The sequence below is a fragment of the Dioscorea cayenensis genome, chromosome 10 (assembly GCF_009730915.1).
Source record: "Dioscorea cayenensis subsp. rotundata cultivar TDr96_F1 chromosome 10, TDr96_F1_v2_PseudoChromosome.rev07_lg8_w22 25.fasta, whole genome shotgun sequence".
Taxonomy (NCBI): domain Eukaryota; kingdom Viridiplantae; phylum Streptophyta; class Magnoliopsida; order Dioscoreales; family Dioscoreaceae; genus Dioscorea; species Dioscorea cayenensis.
Window position 1 is genome coordinate 1 of NC_052480.1, and position 18046 is coordinate 18046.

Sequence of the window (18046 nt, forward strand, 5' to 3'; positions counted from 1 at the left end):
GCTTAAACAGAGGAACACCCTAAATGAAATCAGACATACTAAAAAGACACCCTTTCTTTTATGTGCCATCTAATTATAACCAGACCTGGAATCTAGATTCAGATCCTTACCAACCGGATTCTTTAATGCTCGTATTTGCAACAATAAAAAAAGAAAAAAACCTGCTCCATAACCCCCCATATTAGCTGACTGTTCTTCCTGCAAGGCTGTGGGATTTTGAATGATAGGCACAAGCCTTTGACTGGCACCGTTGATCCTCACCAACCGTTCCAAATTTGTTTTTGATTTGATCATGTGTATAATGAGTGAAATACTTTTGTGACATGCTTGACAACTAAATGATAAAATTAAGATAAAAGTTATATCATGCAGGCAAACAAAAGGCTACGACAAACAAATTTTTAAAAATTGAACTTCCTTATCACACTGCTATAAATAATTATTCATTATTATAATTTTTTACATGAATATTTGAAGACTCAGATATATAGCTATAAAACAATATATAAATTTTCTGAAGTTTTTTTCTATTATATCTAATTTCATTTAAAATTTATCACTTATTATTTTAGCTAGTAACATCAGGAACAAAATGATACGCAATTTCTTTAATTCGGCCTTCAAATCACATGGTTCAAAAAACAATATGCTTGATTATACGTTTATGCTCATGGCTCTCATCCCTGCATAATTGCATATTTGTCACATGCATGTGTGTGGCCCTTGGTATGTTATGTATAACAATGAAAATAAAATTTTCAAATCATATGATATGATCATAGTAAAAACATTATTTTACATGCTAATGTGTAAATTAGGCCTTGGTATTCTGGCATTTATTCATACTTAATTACAAATCTCAAAAATAAAAAACAAACAAACAAAGGATGGGTTTGGGCGATGCGCTTTTATTAGTCTGATCTAATGAAGTCAAAGGAGGAGGGATCACGGTAGCCATACGAGACTCATCTTGTTTATTGACAACGGGAAGCTAAGCAGGCGCAGCACAAGTTGAAGTGGTGGATGCAAATATGCTATATTTACTTGTGGCTGGTTTACGAAGCACAGAATATTCGCGTCATGTCGTGTAAGTTGTAACTCAACTTCCAGGCTCCAGGGGTAAGGGGGGATGGCTCAGTCACATTGATTGACGACTAGAATCAGAAATCGAAAACATCACCAAAAGAAAAAAAAGAAATACAAGAATAAATAAATAAATAAATAAATAAAATAGAGCGAGAAGAAGAAGTTGATGCTGTGCAATGCACTGCGGTAGGTGAGAGATTGACCCAACCAAACACCTCCTCCTCCTCCTCCTCCTCCTCTAATTGGGTCCCATTCCTCCACCAATCTGGTTTCATTTTTCAATCAGACAAACTTTCTCTACCTCTCGTATAAAATCCCCACCTTCTTACCCGCTGTCTCTCCTCAGCTTCATCCAAGCTCTGGGTGAAGAAGAAGAAGAAGAAGAAGAAGAAAGAGGGAGACATTACCAATACCAGAGAGAGCTAGTCTTAAATCTTGTCCTTTTATAGGAAACAGAAAATAATACATATAGACAAACAGAGAGACACAGAGAGGTATATAGAGTAAATTAAGATGGCGGTGTTCCAATCCCTTGTTATCCCGAATCAAACTTTCATTCACCCCAAACCCAAAGTCAGACCCAGCACTAGTAGCATCCTCGTCCGACGATCCACCGCCATAAGTTCCATCTACCGCCCGGACTTGGGCGGTTCCGTTTTTCCCGGCGCCATTGGTGGCAACCGAGCTGACTGGCTCAGCTCCTGCGCAATCCTCTCTAGCAAGATCTTGGCCTCCAATCAAAATGATCATGCTGATAACCCTCCCTCTGGTGGTGCCGACGATGCTTCCCACCATCTCACCACCGTCAACGGCCACAACTCCTCCACCGCCTCTGCCTCGCTGGATCTGGTCCCAATCGCCAATCTCCCGAAGCCGCTCACCATCGCCGATCTCTCCCCTGCTCCAATGCATGGTAACCAGCTACGCGTGGCCTACCAGGGAGTCCCCGGCGCGTATAGCGAAGCGGCCGCTGGAAAGGCCTACCCTAGCTGCGAGGCCATCCCCTGCGATCAATTCGAAGTCGCTTTCCAGGCCGTCGAGCTCTGGATCGCGGATCGGGCTGTGCTTCCCGTGGAGAACTCGCTTGGTGGAAGCATCCACCGGAACTATGACCTCCTCCTGCGCCACCGCCTTCATATCGTCGGTGAAGTCCAGCTCCCCGTCCACCACTGCCTCCTGGCCCTCCCCGGCGTCCGAAAGGAGTACCTGACCCGCGTGATGAGCCACCCCCAGGCCTTGGCCCAGTGCGAGCATACCCTCACCAGCCTCGGCCTCAACGTGGCCCGCGAGGGCCTTCGACGACACTGCCGGAGCCGCTGAGTACGTGGCCACGAACGCGCTACGGGACACGGCGGCGATCGCATCGGCTCGTGCTGCGGAGCTTTACGGTTTGCAGGTCCTGGCGGATGGGATTCAGGATGACTCCGGGAACGTGACACGATTCGTGATGCTGGCCCGGGAGCCCATCATCCCACGCACTGACCGGCCCTTCAAGACGAGTATTGTGTTTGCTCACGACCGCGAGGGCACCTCCGTCCTCTTCAAGGTCCTCTCTGCCTTCGCCTTCAGGAACATAAGCCTGACCAAGATCGAGAGCAGGCCTCATCGGCTCCGTCCCATCCGGCTCATCGATGATGCCAATGTGGGCACCGCCAAACACTTTGAGTACATGTTCTATGTGGACTTCGAGGCGTCCATGGCGGAGGTGCGTGCACAGAACGCTCTCGCAGAAATCCAGGAGTTCACTTCATTTCTCCGGGTTTTGGGCAGCTATCCAATGGATATGACCCCTTGGATGTCATCATCTTCCTCTTCCTCTTCCTCTTCCACCTCACCTCCATCCTCACCGGCCTCATAGTCCTATCTTCCATACCACGCCTACCAAAGTACCAACCTCCTCCATACCATATCCATGTTGATGTAACTAGTGTGTGCGCAGCGTGTGAGTGTTTCCGAATTCCGACTCGATGGCAAAAAGGAGGTGTTTGAACTTTGAACACCGCATGGCAACAACGAAAATGGGTGCCTGTTATTGTTAAGCCCTTTTATTATCATTATTATTATTATTATTATTATTATTATTACTTCTGTTCTGTACTGTACTGTACTACTCCACGTGTTTTGTTGATTTTACCATTTCCTGGGTTTCCAATCCATTTACTACTCACCATTCACCAACCAACGCCCAAGGGGCACTTGTTGTGTTTGGTGGGCAGCGGCTGGTCGTCGACTCTCCCTCTGTTTGATGGGTCAAATCGAAACCTTTTTTACTTTGAAGCTATGATGTCATGTCATCATATTATATTCGGACGCGAATCATTTAATTGATTGATTGACTCTCACTCCAGGGCTTTCCCATTCACATTCACCGAAATATTAGCGGACAAGTTAATCAACATCCTGAGTAAACGTTTATGTGGAGTATTAGATTAGTATTATGGAAGATGTTCGTCAAACGTGCATAGTTAGTTATTCAGCCTCGACAAGTGCAAAATCCAAAACATTTGTTACATTGTGGATTAGGACTGTGTCCGTCCGTTCTAATATGTAGTATTTGTTAAGGCCTTGCTGCTAGCTGGAGTTTCATATGTATTGGTTACTAGCTCTATGTGGCATTGACTGATTAATGAACTTGTTAGTATGTGATTATGTTTTTATGGTAAATTGGTAACAGACTAACAGTAGAAGACAAATCACCCAGATCAATGATCAAACAGGTTTCCAACTGTGGTAGGTAGATGAGATCATAAACAATAATTAATATTCGGCTCTTCAAGGAGTAATATTCTCTTTGTGATTATTGATCCTTGGGATTATATTTAGATTTAGATTACTTAAAAGCGAGTTCAAAGTCAGCAACTAGAGATTCGAGACCCAAAGGCAGCCACGCGTGCGAAACTGCAGAGACTCCACCTAACTCATTGGAAATGACCAAATCAAATGAGACGTTTCTTCTTTCGAGTCCATTCCCCTTTGTACGTGTGGGCCTAAATTTTCAGGCAAGTCCTAAAGCGGTGGTAGTTGGTACTTGTTTTGTGTGTTCAGAGTCTGTAGAGAGTTTTTAAAAGTATGAGAGAATTTGAGATGCTACGGTTGCTGCAATCTTTTGCAACTGAGTGAGTTGTTGATGATCACATCGTCATCGACATTGTTGACGTGGCCAACAACCTTAACGGGCTTTATCTGTAGAGAGTAGTAGACATCTCCTGGTGTGTCGAGATCAGCCCAGTTATGCTTTCATATGGCATGGGCTGTGCTGAAAGTAAAGCTTCAGACTTTGGGGCTCTTAATTTGTTAGTGGGCCTAGAGTAATAGAAATCCATTGGAGTAGCAAATAGAAATTAATTTTCTTCGTATCTCTTTCTATGATTATTTATAATTTACCTATTTGAATGATTTACTCCATGGCCTAGAGGAATAGAAATCCCTTGGAGTAGCAAATAGAAATTAATTTTCTTCGTATCTCTTTCTATGATTGTTTATAATTTATTTTTTTATTTTATTTTTGAATAATAGGCACATAAACGCCTTTTTATGAATATAAATAGTATAGACAATGACTGGAGCCGGATGTACTGATATGAGAATAGTATAGAAATCCCGGGTGAACATTGTATGAACAGTATGAGGAATAGTACTGTTGGGGTGAGAGATTTGAACCCGTACGACCTCACTTCTGACTTTGGTGTCATCTGCATTTCAGTTTATCCGATGGTTGAAATAATTTACCTATTTGAGTGATTTACTCCATGTTAAATAAATACGCTATCAACTTGCAATTTTTTTCTTTTTGGAGAAAAAAAATCATCAACCCAGTTTATACATTATAATAAAATATAAAAATGTTGTCAGGCCGATGCCTTTTTCTCATTTCATAATCCGATGCTTTTTTCTCATCTCATAATAACTTAGAAGAGTCTTTTGGGTGATATCAAATCAAATCAGGGTGTCCACTATGGCTATGGAGACCTGCCATATCTGCTCCTCTTGTTGCATAAAATATCCTTCTCGCCGTATAAATGCATATCTCCCCCACAACTATGATTATCTCAGTACACGTGGGATGCACAAACAATTTATTAAAAAAAAACCAATGCCATTCTTTCATGCGCATGCTGCAAATTCCAAGGCTAATTTGGTGACTACTTATTGTTTCTGTAGTCAGTTAGTCGTGAAACGGAATGGAAGCTTTTCTTTTTTCATCTTGTGATAGAATGAAAATCCATTTCAAGTTGTTTGAGAACCATTGAATTAGTTAGGGTAATCAATTAATATGGCATGGGAGTCTAAAAGCAAGGTGTGGTGGTGTCACGTCCTTAGCAACTAGTGAATAATCTTTGGCTGGATGCTACCATACATCATATGGTGTGCAGATGGATTTTTGTATTAATGATTTGGTCAGCCCCTTTATCCCACCATCTTTTTTTCTTTTCTTTGTTTGGTCGCCACAACTATTGTCTGTATTTGAGATATCTACCATATATATCTATATATATAAATTTCAAAAATTAAATGTGTATGTATGCATGCATCCCGTGGGCGTGCGGAAGGAGGACAGTTGTCAATGCAGTAATCTGACGCCACAGAACAAACGTTGACTCAGGGTGGCATTTATGTATAGTATGTCCAAGTCCAGAACAGGAATACGACGAAACAATGCGTGTACTGTGTAACTGCTCACCTTATTCGCACCACCGCCTCACGAGCTCTTCATGGAATTGACCCAACACAACCCAACCCACCATGCCCAGTGGATTCCACTTCCCCAATCCATAAGACTAGTCCTCATAATCAATAGGCTAAAGAAAAGGTTAGTGATGAGAAAGAGAATAGAGGTCAATAACTGTGAGTGAATATTACTTCTCACTGTGAAACTGAAGAAAGAAAGGTTAAGGAAGCCCTTGAAGAGTGCTGTTGTTATAGACATCGAAGAACAGGAACAGAACAGTGAGTCATAGCTACTCCAGATGCTACCCGAGTTGAGTGGAGAGTGGGGCCCGAAGTTCCTGGCAACCGTTTTGTTTTGGGCTTCTGGGTTCATCTCTGTCACGTGTGACCACATCAAGTGCGCATATATGCATTTATATCCCCCTCCAGTCCTCCACCACCACTCCCCCAGCCATCCTACTAATAAGTAATAACATACCATCCATCTCTCTGCTTCATTCCTAAATTAACTCTCTTCATCTCTCTGTTTCTTCATCACTAGTCTCATCTTATTCCAGCATTTAGATCTTCCACCATGAAGATGAAGCAGCTGCAGGATAGATTTTTACTGCCCCATTCTCTTCCTCATAGTTGCCATCCTCCTGGCCATCCACACAGTGAAGGCCTCTCATGCACCAATGGAAGGTACTTGAAAGGCAAACAAGCACTCATTTTCATGCACACACTTGACTTTTGGCTGATGATATTGATGCTTTGCTTGCAGGAAGCAGAGATGGGGGAACTGAAGATGACGGAAGAGTTTCCTTTGTCAAACGCGAGTGATGGATATCTCTTCTTTATAAGACACACCATCTTCATCTTCCTCCTTTGTTAATCATTTATGTCAAATAATTAATTCTCTTGTTTTTGTTTTACAATACCATGCTGCAGCTGATGGAATTGGAGAACTGTGAGACCACCGGAGATGATGAATGCATGAAGAGGAGGATGATGGACGAGGCCCATCTGGATTACATCTACACACAGCACCACAAGCCATAGAAGAATGGATGATCAGCCAACTACCCTATTTCATTATAAAAAGTATGCACCAGTGTTTGGATCGGAGATTCCGAGATGCTTCCCAACAAATCTTATCATAGTAATCACCTTATAAACTACATATATATATATATATATATCAATATACATATAGATTTATGTAAGGATGTTCTGGCTAGCTGTCACTGGAGCTGGTTTAATTAATTTAAGGTGGTGTGTCTTGTCTTTTTTTAATTTTTTTATGAGGTAGCTTCTTGATCTATACGCTCTTGTAACAATGAAAATGTCAGCGCGCGTGCTTGACAGAACACCCCCGTTAACAATGAAAGCCATTGTTCTCGGTTTTCTCCGTCCATTCAGTATTAATTTATTTTTTAATAATATTCTCGACTTGATGTGTGACTTCATATCTTTCCTCTGCACAGCAAGCAGAGAGAAGACGCCATATGAAGGTCTAGGTGATCAGAATAACTCACCTTCTGATCACATCATCTTCTTTGAGAAAGCCTCTTCCTAATTTATCTTCTTATTCATTTAAATGGAAATAATAACAATAATAATAATAATATAATTAGAAAGTCACAAGTAGGGAATTATGCTGCAAACTACCTATAAGAAAGAAGAGCAGACATAAAGGAAGTAGTTCAAATGATAGTTTAGTTACTTTTGATGGGAATCTAGCATCTGCCTGTGTCTGTGCTCACCCCCACTACAGTAAATGATCAATCATCAATAAATTAAAGCATACTTTTCCTTTTTTCATCCTGTCTTCAATTTGTCCAAAGGGCTAAAGTGTCCTAGACAGAAGCTACACTGTTTGGTGTTTCTAATACTGATAACATAATAAATGAATAGCAACAGTACTCTCTCTCTCTCTCCTCCCCCCATTGTACGCAGTTGACCTCCATCCAAACTGGTAGGACTGACCTTTCAGAGTTCAGACCTTAACACCAGACAACGCCTACAAGTCATGACAGAATGCAGCAAGTTTTGCATGTTAATGTGTTACTTCTTTGTATGCCAATCTTTCTACAAGAGATTTATATGGGCAAATATATATGTACACACATGACACCTGCATGCAAGAGCAGGATGGCATTGATGAACAATGTGGCCCACTTCTTTTTCTATATTCTCTACCTTTTTATTTATTTGTTTATTCATTGACAAAAAGTTTGCCTGCTTTTTTCACAATATGCAAAACCATTTGGATCACGAGAACTATTGGGTCTCACATGTATCCCAATCAAGTAACCATCGTAGGAAATTTCAAGCAAGAACATAATTCCAGAAATGAGTGATTGTGAAAGAAAACCAACAAGCTGAACTTCATAAGACATCAAATAAGGAAGCCTGATCACTAAGACAAATCAAGGGACCAAACGCTTATCTTTTCATAAATAAGAGTACTATTTGTTAGCATCCAAAGAAACGACTCACATTCTTTCATGGATCCTTAAGGCATTAACTGATAGCTTTAGCATGAATGTGTATTTATCTTTTTATTTACCGATTTTCAATGTTTATTATGTTATGGTTCTGCACTACAAAGAATTGCTTAATTTTGCATGGAGAAAAAAGTCAGATGAACTCAAATCTTCATACAAAAGCGCTAATATATTCATGGTCACCAGCCTGCTTTCAAGAATTTAATTATGAGGAGCAACACACATGATATTCTACTTAACAATACTGAAGATATGAGACATAAATAGGCATAGAATTGACCAAACATGAAATGTGTACAAATAAATACCTGATCGAAGCCAAGAGAGAAAGAAAGAGTGCTGGAAGCACCAAGGACCAGATTCTTGCATAAGCCGTGCAAAGTTGAAAGCGACCCTGCAAATTCCACAACAACAATTTCTCAGTTAAATGTTTGCAAGTAGACAAAATTTGCTGATCAAGCTGCACTCCAGAAATAATGTAAGTCATCCAAGATTTTGTTCATTTTCAGTAAAAAACTTATTAACATAAACCGTTGTCATATGAATGATATCGCCAATTAAAAAAATGAATATGTTATAAGAATAATAATAACTGTTCCAGTGATGGCACAAACGCAACCCAAGAGGATGCTAACTATCATCCTAAACACTAGAAGACTTATGGTTTATCAATTTTATCTGAATCTTCATCTGGCAGATCAATTTGGCTTTCACACTGATAGGAATAGGAATCTGCACTCAGAAACTCATCAATATGCAATCCTTCATCCAATGTCTGCAAGACGGGATCCCATAACTCAGAATATCCAGCAGCACCTTCCAGTTCAGGAACATTCTGATCAAGGTCCGCCCACAAATCCAGGCCAGAACTGAATGAGCTCCCTCCAATCTCGAGGCCCGTGCTCCAGGCTTCCATATCTCCCATAGTAATATCTGTAGCAGAGGTAGCTGCATCAGGTAAGACTTTCTCTTGAGCAATAAATTCCGGAAATGGCATCGTAGTATCTTCACCTGGAGGAAATATGGTTTCTGAAAGGGTTTTCTCCGGACTGATATCCTCAGGAAACGATACATAGTATTCAGTGACAGCAAAGCTATCATCTGTTTGTAAGCTTACTTCTTGTGTGCAAGCATCAGAGGCTGGAGGCAATGGAGCCATTTCTAATCCGTCATGCTCTGAAGCTGCAAGAAGTACTTCTTTTGTGCTTGGATCAAGACCAAGCTTCTCCACCATGTCTTCCAGAAAATTATCTTCAAGTGGTTTATGCACACCAGCTTGAATGCCCAGCTGCGAAGAAGATCCACCAACATCAACTGAACATTGTCCATAATCCACAATTTTCTGTTCAAGGGATTTAACTGGCTCACTGCTGCAAGAGTGCTGCTTAAGGAATTTTCTTTTGGCCCTGGCAGGTACAATCTCTCTTTGTGCTTTTTGCTTCCTAATTTGGGCCAAGAATTCAGGATTCTGAAAAACCCTCGCCAAAAATGTTACCATCTGCTTCTGCCTCCTTTCTGCTGATTGCATGCGCTGATTTAGGGAATCCACCTGTCGGATTGTTGCAAGGTGCTCCTGCTGCAACTGAAAAACCTCCTGCATCAATGATTTCTTTTCCCCTCTCAGCTTCTTAAGCTCAATTTCCAATCCAGATTGCTTCACTTCGGGTTTCACTTCATTAACTAAAGAATTAATAGGATTAACCATTTCCTGTCCCTGTGATGATCGGCGCCTGCGAATGTTCTTCAATAAAGGCCTGTTCCCTTGCAAGAAATCTTCATTAGCAAACTCCCATCGATCAGTATCAATCTTACGAAAAACCCTGATGAGAATAAATAAATAAATAAATAAATAAATAAAAATGCAGCTAGATAATACCATAGAGGATTAGTAGCATGCTCCATTGAGTCAAAAATATAGACCATAAAAAAATTGAAGGTCAGAGATATCAAAAAGCATATCCAATAAATACAAAAGCAAATGAATAAGGAGAAAGAAGTCACTGCACACCAAAAGCCAACACTAGTACACTTGAATTTTTCTCATGATCCTTGTGAGAATATTTAGTATCAATTTGTTACTTTTATTTTTACATAATTGTCTAAAAATGTTCTGCAAATTCTCAATAAGCAAAAGCTCCTATGCCTAGATAACATGCCTTTACATGCGTAAGGGCATTAACAGCAATAATAAGCACAGTTCCAACTGAAAAATAGATAGTGACTTCATCATACTCGCTAAATAAAAGGTTTACTGAATGTGGAGATACTTGCCTCATCTATGCATTCATGTACCACGAGTGTTACAATAGAGGTAGGCCAAAGACTAATGTAAAACAACTTATAACAGAGGTAGGGAGCCAATATATCACAAAAATTCTGCACTACGATCTAAATCATTGAAGGTGGGAAAAATATCACCACACTACATACCTTACCACAAGATACAAGTTCTTGGAAGCACGAATGCATCATGAGGAATTTTTTTGAAGAAGAAATAGAATTACAAAGTGATATGCATGGTGTCTGGTGTTCAGTCATTGGTCAAAGAGGAAATCTAATGTCCCGCCTATAATATGAAGTTTCATAAAGAGTTTATCTCACACTGAAAGACCCACATTTTTTAGGCCAGTCACTGATGAAGTAGAAGATGCGAAAAGAAATGCATGAAGAGGATAAGAGTAGAAGCAGGTTATTGCAATGAAGGACGTCTGGGGGTGAAAAAAGAGGAGTGAATCCAAGAAACAAATCTCAAGAAGGAAAAGAAACATAAAGAAGAACGATCTTGGAATTCGATGGAAGATTTTACAATCTGCTTGAAATACGTACTATATCTATGAATAAACATTTCACTGAGATATAACTCGAGATGCTTACCAGTAAACTGCCACTTTTACTCCAATAAATCATCTCCACTGCAACATGTTGTTACAATCAACATTTTATAACTTGCCATGTACTAAATGATGGAGCTAGATTTCAGCAACTGCTCATGCTTTGAGTCCATGTACTTTATAATTATGTAAGGAATTATAATAACCATTAATTGTTATATATATATATATATATATATAGAGATATATAATTTTCAGAACAATTTCAGAGTACAAGAGAAACATCAAATAAACTCATACAAATCATGGTTGAGTGACAACAGAGAATTCACAATTTTATAACAATCGCATCATATTAAAGTGATGACGACAGAAATAATAACTACAGAATTGTATAAAGGATACACAGCGGTTCTACAGAATCCTCCTCGGAAGCAATCTACAGAACAAAGATTGATCATTTGAATCAAATAGGCATAATCAGAAATAAAAAATTATAGAGAAAACAAAAGGGGGAAAAAAAGAGTAAAATACACCGCATATAAATAAGAAACATTGATCAAAGGTTGAAATACGCACATAAGTATTGAGCTGCCGGATGAAACTGGAGAAATTGTTGTGCTTGAAATGCCGGGGCAGGATAGACATGGAGAACTCTGCAGGGTCCCACACGATGAAGCTCAAACCATTCGGACCCCACGAGATCAGCCGATCAAGGACGGGATCATCAACCAGGTCATAGGTCTTGGACAGGAACGGCGGGATGGGAGAACTTTGAAGAGCCTCAAGAGGCCGAGGGAGTTCCGGAACTTCTCCGCTGGCCTCACTGGGAAGAGTCGAACACGAAGATGAAGGGCCCGAAGACAAAAGCGGGATCTTCTCCGCCAAGGCATGAGCTTTTTGGGGAAAATCTAAATTTCCACCCGTAATTTCAATCTTAAGCTCCCTTGATAAAGGAGACGATGGGATTTCCATCAATGGAGTAGAGGAGGAGAAGGCAAAGCTCGATCTAGTACCTGACATTAGATGGTTTTTCCTCTCAATCAAGGATGACGACGACGACGACGAAGAAGAAGAAGAAGAAGAAGAAGGAAGGGGAGGGGGTTCATTTGAAGGACGAGGAGGGTTGTCTCTGGACACCATTGGCAACGAATATGGTCGCAAGCTCGAGAAGAAGAGAAAAAGGGGGGAGCTTTTGAAAAATCTGAGATGACAGAGATGAAGAACCGCGAGGCGAGGCGAGCGAGATATTTATACCGGTGGTGCTCCAACCGACTTACTAGTGGTTGGACAACGATGGTTCATTGAGAAACCAGATCCCGAGGCGTAAAAATGGTGGATTAAACATCTACGTGGTGGTCGGCTGCATCAGGTACAATGATATGAACGCAGAACACGAAAATGAGCCAATCAGTTGGGCCTGAATAGTATAAAGCTGTTGGGTCCCTCATTACGAATACGCGGGAACGTGACGAGAGCTAACAGCTAAGGCGTTGATGGATGGAGTAACCATTAACCAATGAGAAGCAGATATTTCGTGAACTTTTTATATTTATTGCGTCGATAATCCCAAGAATCTCTTGGCAGCGAAGGAAGCTCCTCCGGCACAAGTGGACCTCCGCGGACGAAGGGTGTCGGATACTTGTGCTCGTGCGCCTCTAAATTTATCTGCATTTTTTTCATAAAAATTAAGTTTTTGTTATATAATACAATTCTTTTTAAGTTGAGCAAACTATTCATTTTATGCCTCCGGAAGGCGTGGGACAGCCTGGGATTTTTTGATACTACTACATTCAATATGTTTTAAATCTTAGAACAATTAAAATTTTCATATAATACATATAATTTTTATATATAGTGAGATCAATATTATTACACTAAAGATTTTATAATAAATCCACTCATATTTTATTTGATGTTATTTAACTTTATATTTCTCAATATATATCATAAAATGGGCAGTAGATGAATGACAAAGGGACATATGGTTGGTATGAATAATTTATTACAAGTACAAATATTAATTATACCAAAAGTGCTGCGATCCAAACATTGTGGCAGCATTCTCATTCAAATCAAAACCTCAGGAACTTTAAATGATAATTGTATAAACTCGAACACCAAAAAGAAATGTTGGAACGGATGATCCATCACATTCATGCGGAACATTAATGGTACATGGTCAGTCATGCCGGTCTGACATAGTGCTATATGCTGCATCTACAGGGGGCCTCTGTTTGTGTCAAATCAATTAAGGAGATGAGCCAAAGCTTAATAAGCTATTATTGTCTAGAAACACTTGGGGTAAATTTTTTAGTAGGTCACTAAACTTTGGTTTATTTTCACTTTGATCACCGAATTTCAATTTGTATCAATTTGGTCACTTAACTTTAATTTAATTTCAACCGACAATAATTCAAGAATTTCAACCCCTAATTGATTACATGGTTGTCTAAAAATCTAAATCAGTGTTCCTCATGACACATTATTAAGTCTATTAGAGATGTCCATGTCATCGAAAAACAGCTACATCATTCATTTAGAGGTCGAAATCCCTTGATTTACAACCTAATAAAATTAAATTAAAATTGAGTGATCAAATTGATACAAATTGAAGTTCAGTGATCAAAGTGAAAATGAACCAAAGTTTAGTGACATACTCAAAAATTTATCCAAGACAGTTGCTTGCTTTAACTTTCATTGTGGCCAAGCTGCTTTTAGTTTGGATAATAAATTTATGTCCAAAAAAAGAAAAATAAATGTTTGGATGGATTATGACATTTTTTTTATTATTATTTTTCCTGTTCCATACTTTGTTCCTCTCATTAAATATATCTCATGCGTTGGTTTGTTTACTTTTATTTAAAAAAAATATATATTTTTTTATAAGTGCCTTATGAGTTATGACAATGAATGGATGGGTCTGGCATGAGAATGAGATCTACCATCAAGCAATTGAGACGAATTTCTCCAGTGGTCGCGATGGATCAAACTAATTTCAACCGTCTTTTCCTACAGGGTTCGGGTTAGCCGAAACCAGAACACGTGTTCGACGTTTCTCAGGCGCATCCTTTTTGTCGAATCAAAACTCACCACGTTTCCGAAATCACGCATAAGCATGAAACTAACGAAAGTTACGCAAAGGGCAAGGAAAGCCAAAAGAGAGAGAGGAAAAAAAAAAGGCTCTTTTTATTAAATTTTTATTTTTAACAAAAAAGAAAAAAAAGAGAGAAAAGTTCGAGTAAACTAAGAAACAAAACCAGGTGTGTGTCCTTTGCGTTCATCCCCCTTCTCTTCCTCTTTGTTTCGTTTCTCTTCTTCAGCGTATCTCCTCCACCCTACAATACCACTCGGGGGGTTTTTTATTATTATTATTATTATTATTATTCTTTTTCACATTTTAGCCTGCAAATTTTCAATATTTGAAACTAGCCCCCACCCCACCGCCCGGTTGAAACCAAAAGGGGGAAATCAGTGGCAGTTTGGATGGCGGGTGGCTGAGGCAAACCGAGCTCGAGTTAGCTACAAAGGCTCTTGTTCTCTCTCTCTCCCTGGCTCGCTAATGGCGTCCAAAGCCCAAGCCGCTTTGGCTAAGATCATCGCCATCATATCCACCGTCGTCACTCCTTCTCAACTAGACTCTGGCGCGGATCCCGATGCCCCACTTCCCAGCCGCAACCGAGGACTGGGTTTTGATCTTAACCTCAGGCTCCGCTCATGCCCCGAAGACGATGACGACGACGACGACGACGACTTCCGATCCGCCAAAGATGGCGGTGGTTATGGTGTTACGTGCGACGACTCAGCGCCGGCGGAGTCTGCTGTCGTTTCGAGCTCTGAGAAGAAGGGTTCGATCTCACTCAACGAGTCCGAAGCTGGAGATGCTTTGACGGTGGAGAAGAGCTCGCAGGGCGAATGCGACCCCGATGAGGCGGAGGGTGAGACTCGTAAAGCAATGGAGGGAAGAGCCAAGGAATATTCCGAGATTACGAATATTCCTGCGGAGCCGGAGGAGCAACCGTACCGAAGGGAGGAAGGCTATCTCGACCTGCTTCTGGAGGCTGTTCGACATGTCTCGGCCGGGGTTCATACTGATGAGCCGGATGAGAAGGAGACCGAAACCAGCAAGAGCTCAAAGCGTAGAGGGCCGTGCTGCACGGCGCTGGAGCTTTACGAGGATTGCGGCCCCGTTGTGCGATCGAAGCGGGGGGAGGAATCAAGTACTGCCGTCGAGGTATCGAGACTCGATCCTGGAGCCATGGCGGAAGATGCCCACCATCACTCGGTGTGGCAGGGCGGCCAAACCATGAACCGGTGAACCTCTGCGGTAAGGTTACCTTTCCTTCTAGGTTGCCTTTAAACGCTTGGGCAACAATTTGGTTCTTTCTAATTCTGTGTAGCGCGCATAAATTATTAAAAATAATAATAATTTACCATTTGCTTAGTTTGTCCGTCCTTTTTCTTTGCACTTTATATATATATATATATATTATTTAGAAATATATTAGATAGGAATAGGATGGAAGAAATTAAGATCAGCGTGCAGGAGAGAATAGACGGCTTGGCTTGGCTTCTTAAATGTTTTGAGGGGAATTGGTTTGCTACTCATTGTCATAATTAACCTCATGTAATTGATGTGTTCTGACCAGATTGAGAAATTAGTTTTTATGTAGCAATTAGTTTGGATATTTGATGATTAATTTGTTCATTTGTTCTTAGCTTTTCATATTTGAACTTCACTGTTAGTTAGCTTAATACTTGAATGTTTTTTTTTATTATTATTATGTGTATGATGGATTCCTTTACGAGTGGAGTTGGGGGCAGCTGGCCTCTAATTTATAATTGAGCAGATAATGAACTCAGATTTTGAGTTTGGCCAGCCTGATGTACTGTTGAGTTTGACTGCTGTCTAACTTTGAGTTGCTAGCAATCAGTTCTTATTACATGCCTCCTGCTATTATATATATATATTAATATATATAAGAGATGTTTATTAATTTCACTCTAGTTAGGTACTTAGATTAGGTGGGATAAGCGAGAAATTCTCCAGCTGCAGCGTCACTTGCTTTTTGTTGCAGTTGTCGTACCTGGTCATCCTTAATGATAATCTACTGTATTATGTGAGTCCCCGGGGGAATACAAATTTGGAGACCAGCTTAACCTGAAGAGCAACTGAATCATATATGGAACATCAAATCCAAATGCAATGGTTGGGCCAAGTAGTCAGCTCCTTGAATTTGGGTTTGCAAAGCTTTTTGCTGCTCAAGTTACTCATTATATGTTTGCTTTTGGATGCACATGACATGCATCTAGCAGCCATGATCTGGTGCGGTGGTACATGCTTGGTCGTGTAAGTAAAGTTTTTCTTTGACTCAGACTAGTATCGGATAATTTGGATGCTTCTTTGGAATGTAGACCAGACCACCATGCATATATACCCGTGAATAATACCAACTTATCATAATAATAGTCAATCGGCGTGCTTCTAATTTGGAACTTCATTCTTGTGTTGTTATTCAGAGAAATCTTGGTTGCCGTCAATTCGTCCCTGAATTTAAAAAATAAAAAAATAAAAAATTATGCATATTAAGAGAGAAGGTCCAAGACATCAAAGTGTTATTTATAATGAGAAGATTACAATGCTGTGTGGTATTTGGATAAGGTCCATCGCATGCGCTGGCTCTTTCCATTTTAACTCTAAATAGCCGGACATAAGACAACCCAGCAAACCACATCATGCAAGAAGACTCTTATCCTTGGATTTTGCTTCTTCTGGTTCTCTTGTCCCTTGTTTGAAAACCATATCGGACAATATATATATATCTACTGAACTTTAATTGCACAAATGATAATATATATATATATATATTGGACCCTAGTGTAGTTATGATAACAATTTTCATATATATATATACGTCTGACTCTGCAATATGAGAATATTGAAAGGAATTAAAGACCCTGTGTTTAATTCCTATCTGAAATAAATTTAAGTTCCACATACATTTGTGCAGATTCAATCATACATGTATATATAAACACAGTCAGGTCAGGAAGTTCCCCAGCTCATTTTCATCTTCAAGATGAGTGGTTAGTATCTATGCATTTGAAAATAACATACAATCCAATGAAGTCGGTGGTTGAGAAGTCTATATAACTGATTAGCTAGTGATAGAAACCACACTCTCCAAATGGATTGAATTCCTCATTTGTAATGCCGTAAGTTATAATTCTCAATCTGAAAAGAGGAACAAGGAAAAAGAGCAACAGTCATGAAAGATATGCTGATATTCTAAGTAAATCTCTTAATCACTGTAGGATGTGACTAGATTAGACGACTCAATAGCGAGTGTTCAGCATATACCTACTATTATACTAATTTGGAGACACCTGCTTCACGTAATATATACTGAGACTCTGGACCACAGTAAACAAGCCACGAGGACATTGATACAGGCCCATCTCTATGCATAACAGGCTTAACAGCACATGCATAAGTTTTATCAAATCAATTGTTTCAGAGAGAGAGAGACAGACAGACACAGACACAGACACACAGAGAGAGAGAGAAAAGGAGACTTTTATTTTTTATTTTTTTATTGCATATACACTCTCATGTGCATTTGGAAAAAAGTAGCATATGATTTATACTTTAAAGTCCTATTTGCGTGCAGTATCATTTTATTTTCCAGAATATTCTCCACCAGAGAGTATCACCAATAAAGAACATACAACTCTCTCCATGACACCAAATAACACAATCTCATTCACCAATTTTCCTTGCAGAGAAGTTCTTCAGATTTTAGTACAGTGTCATGCTCTAGACATCTAGCTTGTCTAAAGAGATCACGGCATGGGTTGAACAAGATGAAGTTGTACCTTGATGACTTAAAAGCAGGCTTTATAACCTTTAGTAAAAACTATATAACAAAAGTCAAAATTCATATGCTGGAAAGAAGAGGAAAAAAAAAGAAA

General features: G+C 39.8%; 1 protein-coding gene, 1 long non-coding RNA gene and 1 pseudogene across 5 annotated transcripts; 2 read left to right on the plus strand and 1 right to left on the minus strand.

The window, feature by feature from the left end:
• The first annotated feature begins 1350 nt into the window (after positions 1 to 1350).
• On the plus strand, positions 1351 to 2947 carry LOC120270888 (annotated as a pseudogene).
• Positions 2948 to 6529: 3582 nt separating this feature from the next.
• Positions 6530 to 7020, plus strand: LOC120270482. The gene is made up of 2 exons (XR_005539603.1): positions 6530 to 6572; positions 6685 to 7020. It is a non-coding gene; the product is annotated as an uncharacterized LOC120270482 (long non-coding RNA).
• A 1793-nt stretch (positions 7021 to 8813) lies between these two features.
• LOC120270481 (heat stress transcription factor A-3-like) lies at positions 8814 to 12305 on the minus strand. 4 transcript variants are annotated; one of them, XM_039277509.1, is made up of 5 exons: positions 12091 to 12305; positions 11654 to 11985; positions 11480 to 11513; positions 11118 to 11250; positions 8814 to 10016 (listed from the first exon to the last, which is right to left on the minus strand). In XM_039277509.1, the coding sequence occupies exon 5, from the start codon at positions 9946 to 9948 to the stop codon at positions 8902 to 8904; it is 1047 nt and encodes a 348-aa protein (XP_039133443.1). In that variant the 5' UTR covers positions 9949 to 10016; positions 11118 to 11250; positions 11480 to 11513; positions 11654 to 11985; positions 12091 to 12305; the 3' UTR covers positions 8814 to 8901. The 4 variants fall into 4 exon arrangements, with proteins under 4 accessions (XP_039133443.1, XP_039133445.1, XP_039133441.1 ...); XM_039277511.1 differs by having other exon boundaries at positions 8814 to 9176; positions 9255 to 10016; positions 11654 to 12305; XM_039277507.1 differs by having other exon boundaries at positions 11654 to 12305.
• Positions 12306 to 18046: the final 5741 nt, after the last annotated feature.